The 22451-nt window shown below is 39.4% G+C and overlaps 1 protein-coding gene across 2 annotated transcripts in view; it reads left to right on the top strand.

The window, feature by feature from the left end:
• The first annotated feature begins 253 nt into the window (after positions 1 to 253).
• GPATCH8 (G-patch domain containing 8) overlaps positions 254 to 22451 on the top strand; it is a 107683-nt gene continuing 85485 nt past the window's right edge. The window contains exon 1 of one of the 2 annotated variants that reach the window (XM_040640511.1): positions 254 to 495. In XM_040640511.1, the coding sequence (XP_040496445.1) occupies positions 451 to 495 (45 nt within the window). In that variant the 5' untranslated portion in view covers positions 254 to 450. The remainder of the gene's footprint in view (positions 496 to 22451) is intronic. The other variant, XM_040640512.1, reaches the window with a different exon arrangement.

Consider the following 22451-nt stretch of genomic DNA (forward strand, 5'->3'; position numbering starts at 1 on the left):
CCAGCGCATTACATTGCTATTTAGTGACTAAAGCAGAGGAAGGGCTTCTGCACACACATGGAAACAAGAGGGCAAGAAAATATATCGTAGTCGGGGAAACCAGCAGGTGGAAAACATCCGGACCCAAGCGTATTGTGCCTCTGTGACCTTTCTCTCCGGAAGCGCTTGCAGCTCTCCAGCTCGAGTGCGCACGCGCGGCCGCCGGGGTCGCTCCGGGCCGCGAGCGGAGAGGGGATTTAAGGAAAGGTTCCGCCTCCGGGGCCGAAAGGCGCCTGCGCCGACCGGGCTCCCTTCTAGACGCTCTTTCTCGCTTCCTCCCTCCCTCGCCTGCGCGCGCCGGGTGGGCGTGGGAGGAGGCGGGGAACTGGGGAGGGGAGCGAGGGGGCGGGTGTCTCGGGAGGGAAGGAGCGAACCGGAGAGCGTCGTCCTGAGAGGAGTGAAGGCGGCAAAATGGCGGACCGCTTCTCCCGCTTCAACGAGGATCGAGACTTTCAGGTAAACACGGGCGTCGCCGAGAATCCGGGAAGGCGCTGGCAGAGCCAGGACGTCCTCACCCCCCGCTCCTAGCTCTTTTCCTTCCAAGCTCTGCTCCGGCTTACGAACCGGCTTGCTCTTCTCCCGCCTCCAATTCCTCCAGGGGCCTCCCAGCTTGAGGCGAGGCCGCATCTCCTCTCACCTCATATTCTCGTACCTGTTAAACTCAGGCCGCCGGGTCTGCGGCTAAGGCCTGCTTGGGCGGCTTTCGGAAGCCTGGTTGGGCCGCAGACGGGACTGTGCTCCGCTCGGATGCGCCGGGCCTGTGAAGGCGCTGGGCGGGCTCCCGGGGGAAAAGAGGGATGGGTTGGGAGGGCTTCGGGCCGGTGTTACCGAGACCAGGGCTTCCGAACCCCAGGGTTTTGCTCGCAGGGCTCTTCTTGGGGTCGTCCTTCTTCTAGCCTCAGTATGATAAATCCCTTTCATTGTCTGTCTTTTCATTTCCTCACGGGGAAAAAAAAGGTCCTTTAGTTATCAGACGCCTTCTGGGTTGGTCAGACATTGAGATTTCCCTAGGCGTAAATGTTGCTGTTGTTATTAGGCCGTTCGTCTTGCTCGGAAAAGAATAAGTTCTAGGTCTGTGGTCGATGTAAGCTTAGCCCCAAATTCTACCTCGAAAGATTTTTAAGAAGCGTAATGATAAGGGACTTCCTTAGCGTGTGGTGACTAGCGCCAGAAGCTCCTTTTTTCTTTCTTTCGTTGCAAATGCTGTATGGAAAAACGTCCTTGTGATGGCAGGTATTATCGAGGGAAAAACAAAGGCCAAATTAGAATAACTGATCTTTCATTTGTTTAAAATACCTTCCTGTTGAACATTGTTACCGCAGAAATCTCGGCGACTAAAAGGGGTTTAGTAGAGATTGGCTGTTTCTGGGGTAAAATACATCCTCAGAGTCTCAAAGAAACCACTGCATTACTACCGCATATCCTGGCAACAGCAATTTGGGTCAGGGGATGAACATCAGAACTCAAGTTTTTATCCCGCTGCAGATCTTCCTCTGAGTAACATGGGGTACTCTGGATATGTTTCAGAAGGCAGTTTGAAGGGTTTGAATTCTCCGAGATGATGGGGTCGGTAAATAAACAGGTAAAGCAGTTAAACAACAAGAGTCTAGTGCATCGAACGCTTGTTGAAGTTTTGCAGCAGTAAGGGATCTGGGGGCTGTTGGAGAGCCTGTGATCATGCGCCTGCTGTAAAGCTGCAGCACAATACAGGATCTCAGGGTGTTTAAGAATATAATGCAGGTGCAGGGAAGTTGAAGCAGTTTCTATATAGCCATCTGATCCCTGAGAGAATTTTTATTTGTTTGTTTGTTTGTTTGTTTGTTTATTTATTTATTTATGTAAGCGAGCACCACAAGATGTGAGTAGGCTGCAAGAGGTGTAGGCTTTTATTGGTAATTTTTAAAGAGACATGTTACTAAAATCCTCAAGTGCTTTTCAGAGGAGAGAATTTCAAGGTGACCTAATAAAATTGAAAATAAATAATATGGACAATTAAGTTTTGAGGGAAGATGGCTGTCAACCACAGAATTTCAGCAGACCTGAACAGGATTTGCAGGGCCTTGAAAGAATTTGAAAACTGGATAGCAGATTGTGAATGTTGTCACCTGAAAAAATTGAGAGAGCCTCTACCTTTTAAAGTAAGGTGACTCTCTTCTGATGCTTTAGTTGGATTTATCTAAAACCTGATTGGGAGTCCTTTGAAGATAGTACATATATTTTAAGTTTACTTCCTGCTTGTATGTTGGAATAACCAACTCCTGCAGTATTGGGTCAGCCAGGAAAATGTTTTCTAAAATTCAAATCTCCTAATAGTATGGGTAAAATAGGGTATTGGGAACAAAAACCTTTTAGGCAATGATAAGATGTTGAAACTTTTGTAAATTTTTGTACTAACATTTCTAAAGAGCATCCATTTAAAAATAGTCAACTATAGTAAATAAAAAAATAAAAATACTTAAAGTAGTATTTTTTTGGATGTTTTAATAAAAGGAAAAATATTGATTTTCATTAATTATGTCCTTCAATTTAAAGTTATTAGAGAGGAAATGTAATAGCATGCTCCTGTATATAGTATATCTGAAACATTTTAAGGTTGGGTTATTAAAATTAAATGTGGCCTCCTTTTAAGGTTTTGAGTGATAAACGAAGTGAAGCCATTGAATACACTTGAAAACAAATCCAAAGTAGGTTTCCAAACAGTGCATGGATCCTGTTGCTTTAAGCAGATCTTTTTACAGCCCTAGAAATTTTTCTGTGCATCTTCTCTGGTAAGTTCCAGATGCCTGTCATTTTCTTTGCCTTTAATTTGGCAAGATGGTTAAGAATTACAAAATTTCACTCTTTGCCAGTTTACCATCACTTGCAAATTTTGGATATTTTGTGGTATCTTGAACTTAGTATTGATTCAGAGGTGGATTCACTTATTTGTGAACACCTGAAGTTTCATTGTGTAATATAGTGAGGAGCTTAATTAATGGTGGTATGCCACCTAAAGCACTGAAAAATATAAGGAGTAGTCTTTATCAGCGACATACATTTAAGCATTTTTTTAATTTTTTTTTTTTTCTAAGATTTGTTTATTTGAGAGAGTGAGGGAGAGAGGAGGAGCCAGGGGAAGGGGAGAAGCAGACTCCCCACTGAGCAGGGAGCCCCATGCGGGGCTCAGTCCCAGGACCCTGGGATCATGACCTGAGCCGACGGCAGACATTTAACGGCTGAGCCATCCATGCGCCCCCATTGAAGCATTTTCAGTAACTTCATTTTAATAATAAACAGGCACTATTCTACATGCTTTATATGTATCATCTCATAGTCTTCACAGTAACCCTATGAGGTAGGTACTATTAACATAGCTCATTTTCAAATGAGGCAGCTGAGGCACAGAGAGTTAAATACTTGGCCAAGTACATACAGCTGGTAGATGACAGCACCTAGATTCACACCCTGGCTCTTAAGACTCTTGAACCTATGCTCATGACCATTATCTCTACTGGCAATTACATATTTTATGTAACTGTAATTGAGTCATCAAATACGGAGGATAAACTTATAGATTACAAAGAATAAGGGAGCTTCTAGAGAGGTTATACAATTAGTTTTTACTCTGTTCCCTTTTGTCCAGAACTGTTTCTTGTTGGTCTGCCAAGGACTTATAAGGAGACTTCTGATGGTGATGAGTTACACTATCATAGAGGGTATATTGTTAACTGTCAGTTTAGTTTAGACATTCTTTTGTGTGGTCTTTTTAAGTGGTTTTTTATCTTTGGAAATCTTTGTGATTTAGGCTGATGTATTTATTTTTTAAAAATGTTTTAAATTTTGACTGTTGCTTTAAGAATCTGACCTCAATTTCTGAATGAGACACCGCTTCTGCCTACGTTTAGGCATATCTGTTCACGGATTGAAATGTTACACAAACTAATAGAAAATACATAGTATAAGATGTAGATGTATTCAATACTTTGAATTACAGGTTCCCTAAAGAAAGTTTTGTTTGTACAGAGATGTACAGCCATAAGGTGTTAAGATATACTGCTCAATGTTTAGTGGTTGTGCAGCTGTTAATGGTGATGCTGTTGAATACTATGAGGAAATACGTTCTTCAATTTGTGTTCCTGCAGCGGACTGGTGATTTGAAGTAGCCTTTCATTCTTGTTCTGAATGTGTTTTGCATTAAATTTTTAATAAAAAAGAGCTATGATAATAGATCAATGAGTAATAAAATGAGAGAAACAAATGTCTTAAAGTTCATAATAAAAATAAAATTACCCAAGGGTTTTCTATAATCTATGTAAGTAATCATAATGCCAAATAGTAATAAGTCATGTATTACTTTTGTGTAGTATGTTTGTAGGTTTTCTGGTGTTTCATATAGGATACCAGGATGTGACCTTCACATAATTCTTAGTTGAGACCATTCAGTGAGAAGGTTACAGTTTTAAAATACTTAGATCACAGAAGCATGTTCTTATATTTTCTGTGTGGTATCTTGTAATAAAGTTGGCATTCTAATGCAGACTTGCTGGAGATGACACATGGGCAAATGTTCTAATCTCTGTTTCCAGGGTCTCCCATCATCTGGAAGAGATGACCTAATTGTGAAAATCAATGTGCGCTTTGCTTGGGATACTGAAACTTTTGCAAAATCATTACTACTCCCTTTCCCATACATATTATGATAGGTAGAAAGGGTTAGAACCAAGGCTGTACCGATCTCAAAATACTGATGATAAATTGGCATGTTTATTAATAAATGCAAAATTATTGGTTAATATATTTTCAGGTGTTCAAGAGTTAACGTGTAAGGTCAGCATAAGGGAATGTACTCTGGTGGGTATTTGAAGGATAAAGGTATATTCAGGGTAAAGGGTACTGGAAAAGGGACATTTCAAGGAATAACATCACAGAGGAAGACAGAAGTTGCATTGGAGGGAGAATGTGGTTGGCAAGAATTGTGATCACAGGGTTTCATGTGACAGTATGCTTATTTGTTTTCAAAGTAGGCATTGAGACCAAGAAGAAACAGATCTAGACAGATACATTATTAGGCTGATTATTTACAGGGCTGTTCTGCTATCAGCATTATAGAAAAAGAAGCGTCCCTGTTGTATTCGTTCCATTTTTTTCTGTATGTATCACACAATTCCCATTAGAGTACTACAGAGAGATTTCTTTTTTTCACCTTTCCTTAGGTTTTTATGATAAATTATATAACCAGAACTAAAATTTGTGACTTAAAAAAAATTTAGGCACATATATTAGCTGTACTGATTATGCTGCTTCATAGCTGAGATATATTTCCATATAATTTCCATTTATTTGGGTACATGATAAAATGAAAAAGGACAGTGTTTTCTTGTGGCCAAGATGACCATTTTCTGGGGTACCTGGCTGGCTCAGTCAGTGCAGCATGCAGTTCAATCTCAGGGTCATGAGTTCGAGCCCCACATTGGGGCTCCACAGAGTTTGATTTAAAAAAAAAAAAAGATTATCATTTTCTGAAAAGGAATGGGAGTTCATGAGATCTTGAATTATGGATTTGAAACCCATGTAGAAATTTCATCTTTTTTTCTTGTGACTAATCAGTTTCTAATATTTTATTAATGAAAATGGGTTCCAGCTTGAGGTAGACATCCAGTTCTTGAATTCTATTAAAATTCCTTCCCTGAAACAGCTTGGTACTTTTGCTTATATGTCTGGCATTAAATCTCTTTTCATTTTAGCATTGCTATTTAGCATTAAGTGAGAGCTGACTCATGGTTAATTACCAAAGGAATTACAAATGACGACCATAAATACTGAAAGAAGTCATTGATTTGATACTGCAGTGAATACCAGAAGATGTTGTAATGATTTTCCAGTTATAAAAAGTGAATTGTCCATTTAACTGTGGAAATCTATCTGAATGTACTTAATGCATTGTATTAGTCAATACAAAAATTTAAATATAGGCGGCTGAAAGAATATACTGTATTGTCATGCTTATACTAAGTGATTTCTTTAGGATTTAACAAATGCATTGAATATGTTATACGTAATATAGGAATTTATGGAAGAAAAAGTAGCCAAAGTTGCTTTGGCATTGTACATAGGTTAATAGCACATAATATTTTAGTGCCATAGATAGTAAGAATTTAAAGTTAGGGCCAAAATAGTAGTTTCCTGTTACTTAATTTTTATTTTTGCCAACAGTGTTGAGGTAAGATAAATTTTGAGTTGTGTATCATTCAAACAAGCAGAAGGTGTCTTTGTAATATTAATTTGGTCTCGTCTCATTAGGTTTCAATTATTTGTTATCCTTCTCACTCTGACAGTTGATTTCAAGGAGGAATTTCAGTTTATCTCTCTGTTTTATGGAATCGAAATACAAAACAGCTCCTCAGATTTGGTTATAATAGAAAAAAATCATTGATCATGTTTTGTGACTGATATTTTAAATAATCATCGTTGGAAAAGTTAGTACTTTTATCTTACGGTTCAGGTAATATTTTCCAGTGTTGATGAGGGAGGAGTATCTACTTTTTACCCTTTTGTAGATAGTACTGATCAAAAATCAAGAAATTTGTTACTGTGCAAGAAGCTAAAGCTGATGCTTGTGGATTGTATGCTGCAGTATCAGTAATTTTCCTTATTGCTATGAGTAAAGCTATAAGTAAAATTATCAGGTATCTTAAAAGAAGGAATAAAATGGTTAAAAATTTAATTGGTTTAATAACTGCTTTAGGGTGTCTGCACAAGAGATACCAAGGGGTATATTTACCTTCAGCATACTTTCTAGTATCTAAACCTATTTTTTAAAAGGTTTTTAAAATAATATTTGAATAGTGGTTGTACAGAGAAGTATGTGTATGTTTGTAGAGGAAACTCCTGGAGGTTGCTTTTGTTCTAGATTGAGCGATAATAAAAGTAACAGTAGTATTTAACTTATTACTTTTAAAATCGGCAGGATTATCAGATGAATAGTATAGTCAGTAAATACAAAATTCGAAGTAAATGAGAGAACTTTTAAAGTGGAATGGTTGGGCATGCCTTTATGAAGAAATTAGCATTTAAGCTGGATCTTGAAAGCTAGGATTGCATCTTTTTTTTTTTTTTAACGTATTTATTTATTCATCAGAGAGAGTGTGAGAGCGTGGGTGAGTGAGAGCAGGAGCAGGGGCTAGAGGCAGAGGGAGAAGCAGACTCCTTGCTGAGCAGGGAGCCAGATGTGGGGTTCAGTCCCGGGACCCTGAGATCATGACCTGAGCCGAAGGCAGACACTTAACCAACTGAGCCACCCAGGTACCCCGATAGAATTGCATCTTTGCAAGAAAAAGAATGGGAGGCATTCAGTTGGAGAAAATAGCCAGGGCAAAAGTATAGAAGTGGAACAAGCACAATTGTTTTTTTCTTTTTGAACAAGGATTAAACCATTGAGCATAGGGAAGGAGTGAAAGCTAAGGCTACAACAGTAAGTTTTATTTAATACTCTAAGCAGGAATGTTCTAGCTATTTTTAAATTTATTTTTATTTATTTATTTTTAAATATTTTATTTTTATTTTTTAAATTAAAAAAAAAAAGATTTATTTATTTATTTGACAGAGAGAGACAGCCAGCGAGAGAGGGAACACAAGCAGGGGGAGTGGGAGAGGAAGAAGCAGGCTCTTAGCAGAGGAGCCTGATGTGGGGCTCGATCCCAGAAAGCCGGGATCATGCCCTGAGCCGAAGGCAGACGCTTAACAACTGCGCCACCCAAGCGCCCCTATTTTTAAAGATTTTATTGATTTGACAGAGCGAGCTAGCACAAGCAGGGGGAGAGGGAGAGGGAGAGGCAGACTCCCTGCTGAGCAGGGAGTCTGAGGATGCGGGCTCCTCCCAGGACCCTGAGATCATGACCTGAGCCGAACACAGATGCTTAACCAACTGAGCCACCCCAGTGCCCTTGTCCTAGCTATTTAAGGTGTTTATTTTATTTTTTAAAGATTTATTTATTTGACAGAAAGACATTGAGAGAGGGAATACAAGCAGGGGGAGTGGGAGAGGAAGAAGCAGGCCTCTCGCGGAGCAGGGAGCCTGACACAGGCTGATCCCAGGACTCTGGATTCCTGACCTGAGCTGAAGGCAGATGCTTAACCACTGAGCGACCCAGGTGCTCCATATTTAAGGTGTTTAAACAGGGGATAGACATCAAAATAGTTTTTCTTATTGGGAGATTAATTTAGATGCACTTGTGTTAGATGTGCTATACATACAGTTAAAGCTGTGATAACCAGTCCCCATTAACCAGAGTTAATGTGAGTGGGGGCAAGAGAGGGATTATAATAATGGACTGTGATTGTAAGCTTGATGGGGAGATAAGTAAGGACTTCTGGGGTGGAGGGAAAAGTTAGATCAATGGATTGTAGGCTCCGATGGGGTTTAAGAATTGTTGGAGCAGGGGCGCCTGGGTGGCTCAGTCGTACGCTTCTGCCTTCAGCTCAGGGTGTGATCCCAGAGTCTCAGGATCGAGCCCCATATCAGGCTCCTCCACTGGGAGCCTGCTTCTTCCTCTCCCACTCCCCCTGCTTGTGTTCCCTCTCTCTCTCTGGCTATCTCTCTCTCTGTCAAGTAAATAAATAAAATCTTAAAAAAAAAAAAATTGTTGGAGTGATGGGAGGTGGGTGGGGGATGGGGAAAATATAAAAAAGATTAAGAGTATACTTATTATGATGAGCACTGAGTAATGTGTAGACTTGTTGAATCATTGTATTGTACACCTGAAACTAATATAACATTGTTAATTACACTTCAATTAAAAACAAAAGAATTATTGGAGTGAAGGTACTAGAGGGAATCCGCTGTTATGGTTGGTAGAGCACAGTGCTTGAAACAGAGATTATGGAAGAGATGAGATTATTGGTAATGACAGTGATAGTGAAATGGCTAAAGTAGAGTAGAGGACAAGATCATAGGAAAGGAAGTTAGGGAGGGAACTAAGACATCAGGGTGTTGTAAAATCATCTAACCTGGATTTAAGAATGGTAATATTGTATAGTTGTATACTGTTGTGGTTTAGTAAGTACACTTAGATACATTCTTGTCTAACTCTTCAGAAACTCAGTGAGGTTAGATAGATTAGGTAGGAACTGTTTTAGAGATGATGAAACTGAGGCCCAGATAAATTATTTTGCCTAATTCAGAGCAGGGTTTTGAACTTTATCTTCTGATTTGTGTGTGTGTTTGTGTGTGTATGTGTAGTGTTCTTTTTGCTGTGGTATGTAGATTGGCCTCTTTTTGAGGAGGTAAGTGTTACTGTTCTCTACAGTATGCAAAGCACTCTTGCCCTTTAATACATGGCAGCATTTTCTACAGTTAACTAACTGGTAGTAAATGGTTGGTATGTTTATCATTAAATATTACATATTTTTTCTGGTAACATTTTGGTGTTATAAACTTAGTTATGACTTTTTTTTTTTTAAAGATTTTACTTATTTATTTGACAGAGAGAGACAGCCAGCAAGAGAGGGAACACAAGCAGGGGGAGTGGGAGAGGAAGAAGCAGGCTCATAGCAGAGCAGGAAGCCCAATGCGGGGCTCGATCCCAGGACCCTGGGATCAGGCCCTGAGCTGAAGGCAGACGCTTAACGACTGAGCCACCCAGGCACCCCACTTAGTTATGACTTCTTGCTGGCCTTTTCACTTTGTGTAGGTTTACCAGACAGTTCCATATCCCGAACATTTATTGAGTGCCCATATATTAGCAGGCATCATAAAGGATAAGCAAGATAAAATCAGTCCATTTTGTTCATTTGTTTCAGTAAAAAAGTAGATGGGAGAAGAGAATGTACTTCTGGATATTGTCAACTTAGGTTACTATAAACTTGCCCTCGACTATTGCAGCGTCAGAAGTTGACTGCTGTGATAACTAGTGATGATACTATCAGCTACTGTTTGTTGGGTACATATTACATTCCAGGCCCTGTGCCAGGATATTTTGGAGATATTTATCTAATCCACGTAACTTCTAAACCAGGTGGTGGTATCCCTCTTTTTACAGGCAAGAAAAGTGAGGATCAGAGAGGATCAGAGGCCACACAGAAAACTCAAATTTGAATCTTGAACACTCCTAAGATAGGACTTTTCCTGTTGTTCCTGATTTTCTTAAGTATCAAGTATTCTTAAGTATTCAAACTTACTAACTTGACTTTTAAAACTCCTGAGCATCTGGGGGCACCTGGGTGGTTCAGTCAATTAAGTGTCAGCTCAGGTCATGATCCCAGGATCCTGGGATTGAGCCAGGGGTCCTGGGATTGAGCCCGGGGTCCTGGGATTGAGCCCTGTGTCCTGGGCCCCTCCCCCCTGCTCAAACGAGCTCTTTCTCAAATAAAGAAATAAAATTGTAAAAAAAAAAAAGACTCCCAAGCATCTGGATGGGGCACCTGGCTAGCTCAGTTAATGGAGTATGTGACTCTTGATCTCAAGGTTATGAGTTCAAGCCCCATGCTGGGTATAGAGATTACTTAAGAATAAAATCTTTTTTTTTTTTTTAAGATTTTATTTATTTATTTGACAGAGATAGAGACAGCCAGCGAGAGAGGGAACACAAGGAGGGGGAGTGGGAGAGGAAGAAGCAGGCTCATAGTGGAGGAGCCTGATATGGGGCTCCATCCCATAACGCCGGGATCACGCCCTGAGCAGAAGGCAGACGCTTAACCGCTGTGCCACCCAGGAGCCCCACTTAAGAATAAAATCTTAAAAAAAAAAAAAAAAAAAGACTTGGGCATCTGGTGCCATTTTAACAGGTGTATCTCTTTTCTTTTCCCTTCATTGTCCTGCCATCCTTCAGTTTTCTTTTGTTACCTGGACATGCTAGGCTCTTCTATTATTTTTTTTAAATTAATTTTTTTAAAGATTTTATTTGTCAGAGAGACAGAGGGAGAGAGCACAAGCAGGAAGAGTGCCAGTCAGAGGGAGAAGCAGGCTCCCCACTGAGCAAGGAGCCCAATGTGGGTCTCGATCCCAGGACCCTAGGATCAGGCCCTGAGCTGAAGGCAGATGGCTTAACCGACTGAGACACCCAGGCGTCCCTAATGTTTTGTTTTGTTTTAAAGATTTTACTTACTTGAGAGAGAGAGAGAGAGAGAGAGAATGAGCAGGGGGAGGGGCAGAGGAAGAAGCAGACTCCCCACTGAGCAGGGAGCCAGAGTGGGGCTTGATCCCAGGACCCTGAGATCATGATCTGAACTGAAAGCAGACGCTTAACTGACTGAGCCACCCAGGTGCCTCACTAGGCTCTTTTATTATTCTTGTTTTTGCATATGTTCTTACTTTTCTGGAATTCCTACTACTATACTTTTATATTCTTCAGTATAAAAGTTTTGGTGTCACCTCTGACATCTTCCTAGGTTGAGTTAGTTACTTCATTTTCTGTGCTCCCACAGCACTTTGGTCATATTTCAGTAATAGCACTTTTGCTGGTAATAGTAGTAGCTAACAGTATAGAGTGCTTATTATTACTCTGTTGTGTGCACCATTATTTCATGTAATCTCCCAGTAAGGCAGGTTCTTTTATCCCCATTTTACAGTGAAAAACTTACCCAGATCACATAGCTAGCAAGTTGAAGAGGTAGCTTTCGGGTAGTTTGGACCAGTCTCAGCCTTTAAACACTGTGTTTTTACCTCTCTTACTGTATCCTTCCTTATAATTTATCTCCTCATACTGGACTTAGAACTCCTTGAATGTGGAGTCTTTGTTTGAATCATTTTTCTAGCATCGAGCCAGGGTCTGGCACCTAGAAGTTGCTCAGATATTTGAATTAACAGTTAAGTAAAGTCAAGTGTGTAAGGAGAGGCTTAGTAGAGGCTGGGAAGAATGTAGATTGGGGGACTCGGCTTCCTGCTGTACTGTGGATTATCTAGGTTGAACTGTTACTTTCTGTGATAATCCTGTAAAGCCAGTTGAGGGATATTTCAGATATGGAGTCTGTATTATGGCCAGTTATAATTTTACTTTATTATATATTGTATATAATTACAGCAGTTTTTAGTTGTGTTTCCTTTTGTGTGAAACGTTGTACATACACTTGTTTTCCTGTGAACTAGTGCAGAAGTTTATTCAGACTTCTGAATAGAGATCTATACCAGCCAGTGGTAAAAGAAATACATTACTATGGGTTTCAGATTAATTCTTTTTTTTTTTAAGATTTTATTTATTTAGAGAGCGAGCAAGCAGAGCGAGGGGCAAAGGTAGAGGGAGAGAGAGAATCCCAAGCAGATTCCACACTCACTGACCACAGAGCTTGATGTGGGGTTCAGTCTCACAACCTTGAAATCAAGAGTTGGATGCTTAACCAACTGAGCCACCCAGGCGCCCCCAGACAAATTCTTTAACTGTTGTTTTCCTGTCTTTCTGAATGCCTCAGGAATTGTTTGCTGTATTTTCATGCATTTCTGAAAAAGGTTGATTTTTTTCCTATGGGGTTTTTTAAAGTTGCTAATTTTTCAGTGTAGGGCTTTTATTGGAAACCAGTTCTTTCTTGTTCTAGTCGAATTATCCAGAAAATTTGATATGTCAGACAGGTGTGCATGTATTTTTAGACTAGTATGTGATATCCTCATACCCTTGACCCAGTGTAATGTTTTCAAGTTCTTATTTGCTGAGATTGCTAGCTAATTCTCTTTCCTGCTAATTTACACAGACTTAAATTTAATAAATGAACTTTTTCTCCTGGGTATTGACTTGTTTCAACAGGGCTTTAAAATAATAATTTATTATTATTTATTATTTTGTACCTCTTTATTTATTTATTTATTTATTTACTTATTTTTAATAATTTTTTTAAAAGATTTTACTTACTTGAGGGGTGCCTGGGTGGCACAGCGGTTAAGCGTCTGCCTTCGGCTCAGGGCGTGATCCTGGCGTTATGGGATCGAGCCCCACATCAGGCTCTTCCGCTATGAGCCTGCTTCTTCCTCTCCCACTCCCCCTGCTTCTTCCTCTCCCACTCCCCCTGCTTGTGTTCCCTCTCTTGCTGGCTGTCTCTATCTCTGTCGAATAAATAAATAAAATCTTAAAAAAAAAAAAGATTTTACTTACTTGAGAGAGAGCACAAGTGAGGGGGGCAGAGGGAGAGGGAGAAGCAGACTCCCCGCTGAGCAGGGAGCCCAATGTGGGATGTGATCCCAGGACCCTGGGATCATGACCTGAGCGAGAGGTAGATGCTTAACTGACTGAGCCACCCAGGCACCCCTTTGTACCTCCTTAAACCTCACAACCTATGCAGTAATGCTATAGTGTAATAATCTGGATTTAACAGCTGAGGAAACAGGCCTAGGCCAGTTTTCATAATTTGCCCAAGGTTATACAGGTAGCAAATGGTTGTGATTTGATTTCCGGTGTCTCTGACTTCAGAAATCTTTGGTTTTTATAATAGTATACTAAAAGTTGGTGTAAATCAGACTGTATGATTATGAAAATAGTGAAGAATTGGGGTTTTGGGATGCAGTAATCCCCTAGAATGTTCATTTCTTTTTGGATAGGGTTTTTTCTCCTGAGACATTTTCTTTCTGGATTGGTTAGGTTAATACTAGAATTAGTTTATTTGAAATGAGAAGGGAGCGGGGACAGAGATGAAAGTCTCTCATTTGTTGACAGAGCAGGGCTGGTTTTTGTTCACAGATGGAATATGAAGCTATCCTGTATGGCTGTATCTGCTAAACATACCATTTTTTGTCTATGGCAGGTAAAATCAGCATCATTACATGTTTTGAATTTAGAAAGCCCAAATTATAAACAAGTCTGTTACTTGAGTTGTAAGGTAGGGCAACGAGTAATATATCTCCTTAGTGACATTAGACAATCTCCAAGGGAATAATGGTAAATACGGTACAAAAGATAAATTTTGGTTGGGGAGATTTGAAGCAGAGAGACAGCAATGTCCATAATACTCAGCTTCATAGCCAGAGCCAGGTGCTAAAAGATAGGGCCAGCATGAGTGGTACAATATACTGCCAATGATAAAACTACTTTAAATTTGGCTCATACCTAGTTTAAATGGGAAAAATCAGAAAGAATTTAAAACTTTAGTCTGTATAATCCTTGTGTTAAATAATTGATTTGACTGTTCATCAGAGAGCCTGGATCTAATGACTTTGACTATGAGTAATGTTTTTTCATTAATTTTCTTTTCATTAATTTTGGGGGAAAATCATGTTAAACTTTAATAGTCATAGGAAGATAGAAGAGAATATCACCTCTTCAGGGTGTTGAATATTGTGTTTTGCTATTTGAGATTATGGCCTATGGGATGTGATCTTTAAAGAATTGTCCCGATAATTTATCCTCTTCTCTAGTTTTAATTTTCCATATTAATTATCATATAGTTAACCAGTGGAAAGGGTATAGGTATAGGATAAATTCTAAAATCAGCACTGGTTAGCAAATAAGATTCCACTTATGTGGTTAAGTTTAGGGCAGTCCCTGTCTCTATTTATATTTAAATGATCATCACAGCTAAATTTGTAATAGAGAAGTTTCCACATTTGTCCTGTGCTTGGAAGCAGAATCCTTGACCTGTAAGGAACTAGAGCTATTGTGTATTTTAATGACATGCAGGTCAACCAGGTTCTATTCATTTATAATTAGATCTGCCACCAGTGGAAGCTTTTGTTGAGAGAGGCAGTTGAAGGAAATTCTGTTGTGTGTATATATACACACGTGTGTGTGTGTGTTTATAATTTATTTTTTGAAAAGTGAAATTGCTTCTATTCTGATCCCTTTCAAGTTAAATTTCTGATCAACATAAATGAAAAACTGTATTTCAACTCTGAAAGCAGATAGTACGTGGACAGGAAGAGTTATTTAGGCATTGGAATAAGTGTTTCAAGCAGTCATCATTAAAACTAAATTTTAGGAAAACTCTAACATAGGATCTGTGAATTTTCACTAGGATGACCGTATGTTGTAGTTTATACCTTTTGTCCTGGCGTATTTACTCTTAGTCCTCCCTTTTACTTTCAGAGTGCCCTGGTTTGTATGATACATTATGTGATCATCCTAGTTCTGACGGGATTTGAGAAGTCTAAATGAGATTTTGAAAGCGGGGTAAAGAAGAAAAAAATACTTTTCTTAAAATCCCTGTTGAGGCCTTTACATAATCAAATGCCATGTTGCCCATTTTTGGGAAGAATGATTTTTTGTTTTGTTTTTTAAGTAAAGTCTACCCCCAGTGTGGGGCTTGAACTTAAAACCCTGAGATCAGGAGTTACAGGTTCTACGGACTTAGCCAGCCAGGAGCCCCTGGAAAGAATGATCTTAATAAGTCTAAGTTCATCAGGATGATGAAAATTGTGTGTGTGTGAGAAACAAATATTTATTACCATCATCATAATCACCACCACCACCACCACCACCACCACCACTACTACCACTACTACCACTGTTCTTAGAGGTTGTAGTATAAGACTACTGACTGAGCCACCCAAGCACCCCAACATTGGTATAATAATATAATAGTATTTAAACCATAGACCTTATTTGAATTTTACCACTTTAATCCACTAATACTCTTTTTCTGTTCCAGGATCCCACCCAGGATTCTAAATTGATGGCATGTAGTTATTTCTTCTTTGTGTCCTCTAATCTGTAACCTTTCCTTAGTCTTTCCATGTCTTTTGTGATAACTAGCAGGGTTTGACTGTTTTCTATATGGAATATTGTTTTTGAATTATGGTCAGAGTTATTGGTGGTGGTGGTGTTTTTTTTAATCTTTGAGTTTTGTATAGTATAATACAATGTTGGAAACATGGGACTAAGAATCAAGCCCCACACTGCTAAATTGTACACTTGTTACAACTTAAAGTTGATGTAGCACTGTGTTTCAACTATACTCAAATAAAAATAAAATTACATTTATTCCTACCAAACACCCTATCCCCTGTCCAAAGAATCAGAATCCGTTGTGAATTTGGGACAATCTGTGTGTCAGTTTTCTTATTTGTGAAATAGGGATGATTAGTGGGTGCCTGGGTGGCTCAGTTGGTTAAGTGTCTGACTTGATTTCAGCTCAGGTCATGATCTCAGGGTCATGAGATTGAGCCCTGTCTAGGGCTCTGTGCTGGGTGTGGAGCCTGCTTATTAAGATTCTTTTCCTGGGGTGCCTGGATGGCTCAGTCAGTTAAGCAGCTGACTCTTGATTTTGGCTCAGGTCATGATCTCAGGGTCCTGGGATTGAGCCCGGCATGGGGCTCTGTGCTCAGCGGGGAGTCTGCTTCAGGATTCTCTCTCTCCCTCTGCACCCCCCCATACACTCTCTCTCTGTGAAATAAACCTTAAAAAAAAGATTCTCCCCCCCACCCTGCTCACATGCACTCTTGTTTACTCTGAAAAGAAAAAATTTCCTCTGATTGCCAAATCCTGTATTATCTAAGTTTGTTAGGATAAGGTTTCTGAAGGTATTTTATAAAACTAAAAGAAGCTGTACATGTCTGTGTGTATGGAGTGATATTGACCCTTCTCAAAACTTTGTTTTAAATAAACTTTTTAGGACAGTTTTAGATTTACAGAAAGATTGCTGAGGTAGTAAGAGCTCCCATAAATATATATGTACCTAGTTTCCCTTAACATCTTACATTAGTGTTTGCATGTTTGTTACCATACTAACAGGCTAATAATCCATATCAGTGGGTATTGATACATTATTATTAATTCAAGTCCATACCTGTATCCTTAGTACTCCCCTCATGTCCTTTTCTGTTCCAGGGTCCCATACAGGATACCTCATTACATTTAGCTCTCATGTCTCTTTTGAGTCTTCTTGGCTGTGACAGTTTGTAAAAAAAAATTTTTAAGGGCAAAAATTTAGTTAATGTTGTCATTGTCATTAATTTTGGGTCTAATTTAAGTACCTATATATGTTGCTGTTTTGTTTTGTCTTGTCTTGTTTTTAAGAGAGGGAGGGGGGACCTGGGTGGCTCAGTCGGTTAACTGGCTCAGGTCATGATCTCAGAGTCCTGGGTTTGAGCTGTCAGCAGGGAGTCTGCTTGTCTCTCTCCCTCTGCCTCTCCCCCTGCTTTTGTGTTCTCTCTCTCTCTCTCTCTCTCTCACTCTCTCTCTTTCAAATAAATACAAAAAGGGGGGGGAGCACAGGGAGAGGGAGAGAACCTTAAGTGGGTTCAGAACCCTGAGATCATGACCCAAGCAGAAATTAGGAGTTGGACAGCACACTGACTAAGCCACCCAGGTGCCCCTGTACCTCTATATATTCTATAGCACAGAGGGACCCTCTGATTTTTATTTAATATTTGTTTAATCTTTAAAAGTTTATTTACATGATCTCTATACCCAATATGGGACTTGAATTCATGACCCTGAGGTCAAGAGTCCCATGTTCTTCTGACTGAGCCAGCCAGGCCACCCCTGTTTGTTTTTTCTTTTATTTATTTATTTTTAAAGATTTTATTAGAGTGCATGCATGAGCACAAGCAGGGTTGGGGAGAGGCAGAGGGTGAAGTCGACTGAGCAAGGAAGGAGCCAGGTGTGGGGCTAGATACCAGGACCCTGGAATCATGACCTGAGCCAAAGGCAGATGCTTAACCGACTGAGCCACCCAGGTGTCCCTTCATTTTATTTCTTAGAAGTAATCACTTACCAACTTTATAGTTTTGCAGCAAAGTTTTAAAATGGACATATTTTGGGGAAGAAATGTTTTGGAAATGTTGACTATGGGTTTACTCAAATTATTATTAACTCTTTTGTTGTTTACTTTTTTTTTAAATATATAGACTTTATTTTTTAGAGTAATTTTAGATTCATAGCAAAATGGAGCTGAAAGTACAGAGTTCGCATATATCCTTTCCCCCCTCACACAGTGTCCCCACCGTCAATATCTCATACCAGAGTGGTATGTTTGTTACTGTTGGTGGAGTTCTGTCGGTTTTGACAGATGTAGTATAATGACATGTATCCATCATTATAGTATTATACAGAATAGTTGCACTGCCCTAAAAATAGCCTGCGCTCTACTGTTCATCCATTCTTACTCCCTGAAGTTCCAGGCAACCACTGATTTTTTTTTTAAAGATTTTATTTATTTATTTATTTGAGAGAGAGAGAGCAGGAGCAGAGGGAGAGGGAGCAGCAGACTCTCCACTGAGCAGGGAGCCCGACATGGGCTCTCTCTCTCTCAAATGAATAAATAAAAAATCTTAAAATAATATGTATTCAAGTTTCCTCCATGTCTTTTTGTGGCCTGATTGCTCATTTTTAGTGCTGAATAATAATCTATTGTATAGATGTACCACCATTAATTAATCTGTTTATCTATTGAAGGAGATCCTGGTTATTTCCAAGTTTAACAGTTATGAATAAAGGTGCTATAAACACTGTGCACAGAATTTTGTGTAGATATGTGTTTAACTCATTTGGGTAGATACCAAGGAGTGCAGTTGGTGGATTGTATGGTAAGGCTATGTTTAGTTTTGTAAGAAATGGCCAAACTGTCTTCTAAAGTGGCTGTGGTGGGGTGCCTGAGTGGCTCAGTTGGTTAAGTGTCTGCCTTCAGCTCAGGGCATGATTCCAGGATCCTGGGATTGAGCCCCATGGGAGCCTGCTTCTCCCTCTGCCTGCCGCTCCCCCTACTTAAAAAAAAAAAAAAAAAAAAGTAGCTGTGCTTTTTTGCCTTCCCAGCAGCAACAAATGAGAGTTCCTGTTGCTCCCATACCCTTGTCAGCATATTTAGTGTCGTCACTGTTTTGGATTTTAATTTTAAAAAGAATTTTTATTTATTTGAGAGAGAGCGTGCACATGCATGAGCTGGAGGGGGATTGGACAGCAGGCCGAGGGAGGGGGAGAAGCAGACTCTCTGCTGAGCACAGAGCCCTACACGGGGCTGGATCCCAGCACTCTGGGATCATGACCTGAGCCGAAGGCAGACTGTTAACTCACGGAGATACCCAAGTGCCCCAGTGTTTTGGATTTTAGCTATTCTATTGATATGTAGTGGTATTCATTTAATTTGCAATTTCCTAATGATGTATGATGTTGATCATCTCTTATGCCGATTTGCCATCTGTACATTTTCTTTGGTGAGGTATCATTTCAGATCTTTTGCCCAGTTTTAAATTGGGTTCTTTTTTTCTTATTTAATTTTAATAGTTCTTTGTGTATTTTGGATAAGTTGTGTGTGTGTGTGTGTTTTTTTTTATCAGATATAACTTTTGGAAATCTATTCTCCCAGTTTGCGGCTTGTGTTTCATTCTCTTCATAGTGTCTTTTGCAGAGCAGAAGTTTAAAATTTTAACAAAGTCCGATTTATTATTTCTGTCATGACTCATGCCTTTGGTGTTGAATCTAAAAAGTCATCACCAAACCAAGGTCATTTGTTTGCTTTTACTTGGTTTACATGTCATGGAATAAGACTACATTTGTTTTGGTGGTAGGCGAAAAATGTTTTATGCTTTGCCAAACCAAGGATTGTTGCCATTGTGGTTAATATTTTTCTTTTGTAGGAATTGATGGCATATGTTTTTGTATTAACAAATTTTAAATGACTTAACCATTTTCTAGAGGCTAAATTTAATTCAGTTTAAATTTGCAAATTTTTTTGAAATTTTAGGCCAAGAAATGACATAAAAGAGTGTCCAGTTAAAGTTCTTCATTTCGTAAATGGTACAAATGGATGTGAAATGTAACGTGATTTGTTTTAAGTCATACAGCAAATTAGCAATACCTATAGGACTCAGATTTGGTGATAACCAGTTTAAATTACTACGATGAAAGCTGTAATGATAATTTTTCTTGTGTGAAAAGTACTTTTTTTGGGTGCCTGGGTGGCTCAGTCGTTGAGCGTCTGCCTTTGGCTCAGGGTGTGATCCCGGAGTCCAGGGATCGAGCCCCGCATTGGGCTCCTCTGCTGGGAGCCTGCTTCTTCCTCTCCAACTCCTCCTGCTTGTGTTCCCTCTGTCGCTGGCTGTCTCTCTCTTTGTCAAATAAATGATATCTTGGAGAAAAAAAAAGTACTTTTTTTGTTGGTAAGTGCTTCTTACTGTTTGTGGCTTGGTATTATAGTCCTAATATTTAAAAGGGTAAGTTCTAAGTACAAAATATAAGCAGTTTTTATACTTTTCAAATGTTGCAACTAATTGGTTGGCTTATTATGGCAAATCAAGCAGATACTCAAGTAATCTCAGTTCACTAATTTAGTTATGGTTGTGGAATATTTCTTTTCAGGTTGTTTGAAGTCATCTTGTATCACTAAAATCATATTTTTAAAGAAAATATTTATTTAAAAGGTATTGAGAGCATAAAGGGGGGCAGGAGGGGCAGAGGGAGAGAGAAGGAGAAGCAGACACCCTGCTGAGCGGGGAGCCCGATGTGGGGCTCAGCCCTGATCATGACCAGAGCGAAAGGCAGCCGCTTAACTGACTGAGCCCTGTAGGTGCCCCTAAAATCGTATTTAAATTAAAAAAAAATTGAACTTTGGATGTTTGTTAAATGTGTTTCTTCAGATACATTTATCATCTCCTGTCACATTTTCAGAATACCACTCAGTTTTTATCCACATAAAGAATATACAATTGTAATTAGCAAACTACCTTTTTGATTTTTTTCCCCTTCTGTATAACTTAACCTGCTTCTGTATAGTTTAAAAAATTTTTGTTGTAACTCCCTGATTGTTGTGTTAATAGAATAGTATTAAACTCTTTCCCTATTGGACATTTGTTTCTAATTTTTTTTTTAAGATTTATTTATTTGAGAAAGTGAGAGCACCCCCCACACACTTGCTGGGGGGAGGGGCAGAGGGAGAGGAAGAGAGTCTTAAGCAGACTACCCAGGGCTCCATCTCAAGACCCGAAATCACGACCTGAGCCAAAACCAAGAGTTGGATGGTTAACCAATTGCACCACCCAGGCTCCCCTCTAATTTTTTTTTTTTAATATACTAGAAAGTGCTACAGTGAATATCATTTGCATTTAAAATTTGTAATAGCTATGGAAAATGTGCTGTATCCCAGTGTTCTTCCTCCTGCCTCTTCGTCCTGGGAAAAAAAATCACAAAGTAGCATACCAGAAAGAACACGAACTTTATTATTTTTTTAAGATTTTATTTATTTATTTGAAAGAGAGTGACCGGGTGCGCACGTGTGCAGGAGCAGGGGGGTGAAGGAGAGGGAGAAGCAGACTCCCCACTGATCAGGGAGCTCAATGTGGAACTTGATCCCAGAACCCCAGGATCATGACCTGAGTCGAAGGCAGATGCTTAACCAACTGAGCCACCCAGATGCCCCAGTACGCAAACTTTAAAGTTACAATGACTTGAGTTTAGAATTTGGGCTTCTTCACTTACTGTTTAAGTAACTGGGCATGTTTCTTACACCCTCTGAATTCTGCATCTGAAAATGCAAATGAAGAATGATACCTACCATGTTGGGTCATTGAGAGGATTAATTGATCATGCCTGTGAAGCACACAGTTCCTGATACTTATTAATAGGTACTCAAAAAATTGCTGGTACAAATGTACTGTTTAGCAAGACCACAGGAGTAAACTGTTAAAATTGAGTTCCTCTCTGAGCTTTCTTTCCTTAACACTCTTTAATTTAGACTGTGAATCAGTAAAAAATACCATCAGGGTATTTTTATTATCTATCTATCTATCTATCTATCTATCTATTTATTTATTTATTATTTCTTTAAAGATTTTATTTATTCATTTGAGAGAGAGAGAGTGTGCATAAGCAGCAGGGAGAGGCAGAGGGAGAGAGAGGCAGAAGCAGATTCCCAACTGATCTGGGAGCCAGACATGGGACTTGATTCCAGGACCTGGAGATCATGACCCGAGCTGAGAGCAGATGCCCAACCAACTGAGCCACCCAGGCACCCTGGTATTTTTATTTTTTAATGTGTACATTTGTTGGTTTCATTGAAGAAATCATTTGGTTGTAATTTTTAAGTCCAGAAAGTTTGGTGTCTTTCACTATTAATTTTTTCTATCTGAACTGATTGGGTTTGGTTTTGTTTTTTTAGATTTTATCTGTCAGAGAAAGAACAAGCAGGGGGAGCTGCAGGCAGAGAGAGAAGCAGGCTCCCTGCTGAGCAAGGATCCAGGTGTCCCATAAACTGATTAGTTAGTTTTTAATTGAAATTTATTAAAGTTGGAATTACATTGTGGATGATTGAGAGATGCCTTTTTTTTTTTTTTTCTTCTCTCTTTTTTCTTTTTTCTTAAGTAGTCAACCTCTCAGCAGCGAAAGAGCAGCTCTGGTGTCAATTATTGAGAAGACTGGCAAAAAAAATTAGCTGAGCTTGTGGCCTTCTGATGTATATGCTTTTTATTTTCTTTTTTATTTTCTTTTTATTTTATTATTTTAAATATTTTATTTATTTATTTGACACAGAGAGAGACAGCCAGTGAGAGAGGGAACACAAGCAGGGGGAGTGGGAGAGGAAGAAGCAGG

This window comes from Ursus maritimus, unplaced genomic scaffold (assembly GCF_017311325.1).
Source record: "Ursus maritimus isolate PB19 unplaced genomic scaffold, ASM1731132v1 scaffold_24, whole genome shotgun sequence".
In the NCBI taxonomy this organism is placed as follows: domain Eukaryota; kingdom Metazoa; phylum Chordata; class Mammalia; order Carnivora; family Ursidae; genus Ursus; species Ursus maritimus.